General features: G+C 44.0%; 1 protein-coding gene across 9 annotated transcripts in view; it reads right to left on the reverse strand.

Annotated features, from left to right (window-relative positions):
• The window catches only part of SORCS1 (sortilin related VPS10 domain containing receptor 1), a 455,635-nt gene extending 453,125 nt beyond the window's left edge, over nt 1-2,510 (reverse strand). For all 9 annotated transcript variants that reach the window (XM_016144037.2, XM_016144032.2, XM_016144035.2 and 6 more), the window contains exon 1: nt 1,785-2,510. In XM_016144037.2, coding sequence (XP_015999523.2) covers nt 1,785-2,342 — 558 coding nt within the window. In that variant the 5' untranslated portion in view covers nt 2,343-2,510. The remainder of the gene's footprint in view (nt 1-1,784) is intronic.
• Nucleotides 2,511-7,524: the final 5,014 nt, after the last annotated feature.

Here is a 7,524-nt window from a genome sequence, read left to right on the forward strand (position 1 = left end):
TTTGCCAAAGATGTACTCTCCTTTTCTTGTTCTTTCCAAGATGTTTCAAGAGACGAACTAAAGCAGAGGTCTAATGGTTCAGTGATATTTTACAGCTTGAATTACATTAAAAGCCAGAAGTATTTTGAATCTAACGTCCTTTATTTCTTGATGCAACAAGATCTAATATATCTGATGTGTTTGAAAACTCCCTTAAAACCAGAAGCTTTGAGCTAATCATTTAAAGCTGTGCAAAAGTTCTTCAATTAGTTTAAGAAGATTCAGGTTCAAACTGGGTGATTAATTTTAGTGGTTATGATGTGAAAGATATGATAGTTAAGGTAAGGAATGAGGGCAAGGGTCTCCAAACCTTGAATGGAAAGAACTTGGCTTCAATTATTTGATTAAACCAGTGCTGAGAACCACATAGGACCACAGCCTCAGTCACGAAGCTAAATTGTAAAAAAAAAAAAAAAAAAAAAAAACTCTGATGACACTCTCAGAAAAGAGACATCAGTACAATTTATCTGTATGTACCCAAGGAATCCATAATGACAGATTGTTATTTTAAAATGTTCACGACTTTCATTAAAAAGCTGACAATGAGCACAACTCACTAAAGTGGCACTTCCCTGGCAAGGTTTCTGGCAATTACATCACAACTGAAAACATTTTGAAAGGTACCAGGCTGCATAGACGACGCTTATTACAAATACTACAATCTCGATAACTGATGGAAACTGAAACTTTGATTTATTTCTTTTCATTTTACCCATCCTTGGTTTTTATGTTCTTCTTGCCTGCTTAATGGCAGCCTAAAGAAGTTTCCACACTTTTAAATCCTCTTCAGTCCTTACCATCAAAAGCTGGCTCTTTACTATTTCAGCTCATTGAAGTTTCCAGGTGCGGTTTTAACTGGAACAGCTACCTCAGATTCCAGACATGCAGGCTTCTCCAAAGATCTAAAACCTTCCCTGAGGTGGCCGAAGCTCATGGACTTGCAGCCACTCTCCCCAGTGTTGCCTCCTGGAATCCAGCAACCCCTCGGCTCCCTTCATAAAGGAAGGCTAAATCTTTATGTGTGCTCTTCACTAGAGTAGCTCAGGCAATGGGGGAGAACAGGGAGTTGTTGTCACTGCGATATATCTGATCTTCCTGGGACTGATCATACCGGAGAACAACCACTCATTCACAGGCTGGAAAAGCCCCAGCTCTCATAACACACTGGCTGCTGCTGTTAGGAGATGCTGGAGAGTTCCCGTCCAGAAACTTGCATCCACTTGGTCCCCAGAAACAGAGACGACATTAAGGGCACCTTATCATCCACAGTATGTCTCGTCCCTTGTGGGGAAGAGATCCGCATAATAATAAAATAAAAATCCTCAAAGTCTTATTGATCTTACTTGTGCTCGACCATAGGTCTATCAAGTAAAGGGGAAGTCACTTGAGGGTATGTCAGTCGGCCTGGAAATTTAACCCTTTCACCTCCACATTCAGAATACTTTAACCCTCCTCTGTTTGGTTGATCTTCAGATACACATTACACCAATGAGACCAAAGAAGCAGGAGACAGGGATTTATTTGCCTGCCCTGCTCAAACCTTAGGGATTTGGAGAGGACTCTTACGGTTTTGGTGGGAATGGGGTAGGGGCGGTCTCCTAGTAGGTGAGCAGGTAAGACTTTAGTTTGCAGCATCTTTCCAGTCCGGAAACTCCCATTTCCCCAAATTCTCCCATCAGATCACAGAGCTGACTTTAACCCTTTCCACCTTTCACCCCCTTTGCCCTCAGTCCCATTCTACTCACGCTGCTGTTGTGGCCAGACCAGTGGACCATAGCTTGGTTGTGTGCCGAGTCTCCTGTCAGAGCGAACGTGGTGCTGGTCAGTTTCAGCTCCTCCATCCGGAAGCGAGTGGCTTTGTCCGGGTCCCTCTCCAGACTCCCAGGCTCCTGCAGCCCTCCGTCCCTCAGCACTCCCCGGGGGCTTCTACTCGCGCCCTCGCCTTGTTCTGCCTTCTCCTGATCCGCTCCGCTCCGTCTCCTCCGGCCAGAGCGTGGAGCAACCGCCACCGACGCCCCGGTGTCCGAGGCCCGCTCCAGGGACAGCGCTCGGTCTCCGGGGGCCACTGCGAACAGAGGGCGCCCAAGAAGAGGCAGGGGCGTGGCAGGAGCCCTGCCTCGCGGTCCCTGGTGAAAAAAGCCCCCCGGGGTCGAAGCCCAGCGTGGGGCCGAACTGGGGTGTAGCTGGGGGCAGCAAGAGCCGCCGCCACAGGCGCCCGGGGCGCAGAGGACCAAGAGCCCCGCGCCGGCGAGGAGCGCGCTCAGCCCGGCCGGGGAGCCGCGGCCGGCGCCAACTTTTCCCATTGCGCGAGCGGAGAGGAGCGGAAAGACGGTCCCGGACCGGAGGTGGAGGCGCGGGGCTCTCCGCTGGCCGGCTGTGGGGGACAGGCGCTCAAGACCCCAACTCCATCCAAGTTGGGCCGCGCTGGGGCGGGCGGAGGCGGCTCCGGGCAGGTGGCGGCCGCTCGCCCAGGCTGGTGCCGAGCGCGGGTTCGGACGGAGCGAGCCGCCGCCACGCGGGGGTGGAGCTGAACTGAAGTCACAGGCGGAGCGGGCGCTGGCGCGCTGGCAGGCGACGCGGGAGGGAGGGCGGGCGCTGCCGGGGCTCCGGGCGCCGCGTCCCGCTCGCGAGCTGCGCCGTGCGCGGGTGGCTGCGGGGACTGGATGCGCCGCCGACCCTCCTCTTGGGCTCGCCCGCGCTGCGGGCGCCCGCTCCTCGCCGCCTCCCGCTCTGCGCCCCCGCGGCCGCCCGCCGGGCTCCGCTCTGAGCCCGCGCGCGCCTCCCGTGGGGGCGGCCAGCCGGGAGCTGGCGGAGTGGCCACTGTGTTGGGGACTTAACATTCCCGTTGTGTTGTTTCTAACAGTCTCTGTTGCTGTTTTCTCTGCCCTAGTTCTCTTCGGTTATTTTCAGTTGAGAAAATAGGGATGGTTGGGCTCGTGCTTTCCCCCTGCCTAGTCTCGGTGAGCTGGCACTTTGACCTTGCCTCCAGCAGAATCTGTGTCCTGGCCTGGGGGGCGGGGTGACGGGGAGATCCCGGAAAGGCAACAGCAGTGAGTGATGTAATTAAATGATCGCGAGGTGGGGCGGGGGCGAGGAGGGGGGGCGGAGGACTTTTCCATTAATTATCTAGTTTGGGTTCCTTTCTAAAGCACTCACTGTAATCAAACCCAATCTTCCTGCATTTTGTGGCCGTTTATCTTGGCTTTCCTAAGAGACTGCAAACTCGATGAGGACAGGAGGACCAAATTGTGAGCAACTCAGAAGCCGCCAGTTTATTTTGTTTGCCGTTTTATCCTCAGTGCTTGACACAGTGCCCAGTATGGTAAGACATATCTCAGCCATTAAGCCATTAAATATTGATCAGGAGTCTATTCTATATCTGTATGTAAATAAATACAATAAAGGAGGCACGGTGCTCTGTGTCATTTGTGCCTAGCTCAGAGTCACTAACAAGTGCCTTCAGGTTCTTGTTAGCAAACTTCAAGTCTGTGCTGGATGTTCTGCCGCTAGTTTGCTGTGGGACCTCAGACAGGTAGCAATCTTTCAGTTTCCTACTCTTTAAGTGGTTCCATTCCATGACCTTTAAAATCCTTTCCATTCCTAAAATTCTGTAATTGTATGATTATAATGTCTGCCCAGCCCAGCTCCCCTGCTACTGTTCAAAAGTTCAGATGAAGATTTATAGTAGGCGAATGGGCTTTGAAAATTACAAAGAATTTCTCAAAATCCAAGCCTTTTTCAAATAGAAAGTTTGCTTCTAAGGGTTGAAATACCTTCACATTCTTTGTAGTCTTCGTGTGCCTAATAACACTTCCTTGTCAAATGGTAACTATTAAATTATTCAATGAATATTTACTGATTGAAAATGAACCCCACAGCAAAATAGTACAATTTTCAGTTTCTAATTACATTTTTATCCATTTCACACTTGCAAAAGTAACCTTACTGAAAAATCTGAATGCTGATTTGCAATGGGGCCAACTTGAAAGTAACAGAGTGATAATTATTCTTCAAATAATGATACCCTCTTTTTGACGCCATCCAAGATGAATATCTCATGTATCAGTCCAACTGGGTTGTGTCACAAAAAATCAATTTAAATTGTTGTTCTTACCACCAATCCAAGAAATGTGCCAAAGCAAGGAGGGCAGGCTTCTCAGTCATTAAATGTGTGTACTTAAAAGGACAAAAGAGTGTCCTCTTTGTTATTAAAGGAAACAGAGGTTGTTCTTCCAAAAGCATCTGTACTCCCCAGCCTGAATCCTCCTATAAAAGGAACACTGTCCAGCAGGTCGTGGTTTTTAGATGGGTAGAGAGGAAAGGTCCTTCTTCCTCCCCAAATTGCAAGTGCTCTCTGCCAAAGCCCAAGGCAGCTATTTTCTTCTCTTCAGAAAGGTTTTCAGAGCCTTTGCGGGATCGTTTGCTTAATGCCTTCTTTCTATGCTCTGCTAACCTCCTTTTCAGTCTGGATAAGTGGGTGAGAATTCCCCTAAGAGAGGAAAACCAGATTCAAGAGTCAAACTTAAATAAAGTCCCACCCAAATAAAGGACTGAAAAAAGTAAAATGGAAAAAAAATAATAAATTAGTGGGTTCAAATATTCTGGTCTTAATCTGTTATTGCCCTAGCAAAATTTAGATTGTTTTGGTTTCAAAATGAAGTTCTTCCTGAAGAACTGGTACAAGTTGAGCTAATTGTTCCTCCCCAAAGAATTTAAAACTCTCATCTTTTAAAACACAACTATTACAATGGTCCTTTTAAAATGAAAGCATTTGCAGCCCATTTGCTGAGAATTCATAGAGGGCAGGCACTTGTTCCTTGCCTGATTTTAATTATTTGTTTGAGAAAAAAGTTATACAGATATGGATGAAATTGCCTCCAAGTATTGTTGTGTTGGGTTTTTAAATATAATATTTCTGTTTTATTCTTTATATGTCTGATCCTCATTGACTAATGTCAAGAATCAGAAAGGGAAAGTACCAGAAATTCCCTAACCCACCTTGTTCCAGAAGACTTCAAGAAGTAGGCTAATCATGGGGGCTGGTCTGTTTCTAGGTGTTTTCATTCCAACAACTCACTAAGCAACCCAACAGGTTTAACTAATGTAATATATTAGGAATGAGTCATTTATTAGGAAAATAGTAGCTGTAAAGGCCAGTAGATAGCATAGGTCTGTAATTCTAATAACGAGTCTTTACATTGTGCATATGAAAAATATGCCACCCCCTTAACTTAGTTACCATCATTTCTCACCTGGACTAGCATGACAGCCTCCTAACAGCTCTCCCTACCTGACAATTGCTCTGTTCCATCTTATCTCTACAATAGTCACCACCAAAGTGGAATACAGGTTAAGTACCCAAATGGTACCACAATGTAAGTCATTGTGTACTGGAAGAAAGCAATGACCCTGTTCATATTTAATTACTGATTAACATGTATATTTTGCATGTGTGGAGTGAGAGAGAATATTGTATCTATGAACATTTGGAGCCAAGTGCTGATTCGTGTGCATGATCAATAAAGTTCAGATGCCTTGCTCTACAAAAGCGGTCTTTCAGCAGTATGAGAAATATCATTTCTTGCCACTAGTGAAAACCCTTCACTGACCTATCATTGCAGACAGAATAAAACCCACACTCCTTACCATGGCCAATCAGACCTGCAGGAGCTGGTCCTGCCTGTTCCTCGATCACATTTGGCAGGACTCTCTCCTTACCCAGATACTCCGGCCACTCTGAGCAATCCCTTCCTCTAATGTGCCAAGTGTTGTCCAACTCATGACCTCCGCCTTGCTGTTCCATCTTCCTGGAATGCCCACCAGCACCCCCACTTCTCATAGCTGACTTTTCTTTGAGACCTTAATTTTAAATATACTTCCTTATACTTTCCCTGACTCCTTACCCAAGAAGAAATTCCTTTTATGCTTTGTGGCAGTCCCTTATTAGTTACTTCTTAGCATATATTACAGCCTTCAATTATTTTATTTGAATGTTTTTTCTCTAATACTTCCAAAATACTACATGGGTAAAGGGTAAGGACTAAGTCTCCCTTATTCATCAGTTCTTTCTCCACTGCCTCCTTCATTGCCTGGCTCATCGTATATGCTCAGTAGATAACAGGCTGGCTGAGCAACATTGGTGTAGCAACCTTACCTGCTTAACTTCCAGTTGTTAACATTTTGTAGATAAGACCTGTACTTATGTCAGGAACCAAGCTAAGGATGTACATATATCAGCTCATTCATTTTTTTTTAATTTTTATAAAATTTATCTCAGCTGAAACTATTATTGTATCATATAATATCACTTTACAGATCATGTAAAACGACTACCCAGTGTCACAGCAATTTAGTGTAAGAAGTAAGGCTTCACTCAAGGCATCTTATTCCTAATATATTTTTGACTTTATACAATATTATATCTACTCCAAAGCCAACTAATAACAGATAACGTTTATTGATGATTTACTGTGTGCCGGGCAGTATAATTAGAATCATTTTCGGTAATGTTGAGCAAGCGATTTTGGAAACAAGTAAGCAAGTTTTTTTTAGGCTGAAGGGAAAATTTGTATTCTTCAATTTACATTTGCTTTTATTTGGTGGAGGGCGTGTGTGTGGGGTAATGCTAAAGATAGTGACATATTTACTATATAAACATAATCTTACTGAAAGAACTACAGTCACGGTGGTTTTCCTTCTTCCCCTTTTCCCTGTTCTTTCCATATTTGATGGATACATTGGCTTTGGCTGCACTAAATCACATTATAATATGTTTTATCATCAGAACAATGTCTTTTAATAGCTCTGAAAATATTTGACTCCCTTGCCATTCCATTGAGACAAGGAGTCTTGTATTTCATATCAATTTAATGAACAACAGAAAGAAAACTGGGGAGAATAATATGCATATTCATCTCATTGGCTGCTAAGGAGATAGATGGGATTTTTAAAAAACTTTCTTTAAAAATATTTTCAGTTACAACAAATGTCAGCCTAGATCTGAATCTAGTAATTGTATCTCTTCTCTTACACCCAATCTACATGGCTTCAACAGAAGGGCTTAAGCCCTCTTATCTATAAAAATAAGTCTAAGATTATCTACCTGACTCATAAGTATGTTATAAAAGTTAATTCAACTTTGTGCACCTCTTAGAAATAACAACTCTGTGTTGTAGTTAAGAAACTCCTATTTTTTCAGACCTCTAAATAGTTTTTGTTTTTTGTGTTTTTTTCTCCTAGTTTAATAAATCTTGCAGCAGCTCCAAAAGATAGGTAGGGGGCAGATTTTGCCTGCATCTTACAGAATAAAAAGGAAATTTATCCAAGATTGTAGAGTTATAGAAAAAAACTTAGAATTGAATTTTAGTACTCTTTTTCTTTCCATTTAGCACAAATTCACTCTCAATTTATATATACATGAATTAAAATTCCACATTATTTTTGTTCGATTGTTATGCATTGCTTACGCAATTATTTCAGGTTTCA

Source organism: Rousettus aegyptiacus, unplaced genomic scaffold (genome assembly GCF_014176215.1).
Source record: "Rousettus aegyptiacus isolate mRouAeg1 unplaced genomic scaffold, mRouAeg1.p scaffold_m13_p_6, whole genome shotgun sequence".
NCBI classification, from domain to species: domain Eukaryota; kingdom Metazoa; phylum Chordata; class Mammalia; order Chiroptera; family Pteropodidae; genus Rousettus; species Rousettus aegyptiacus.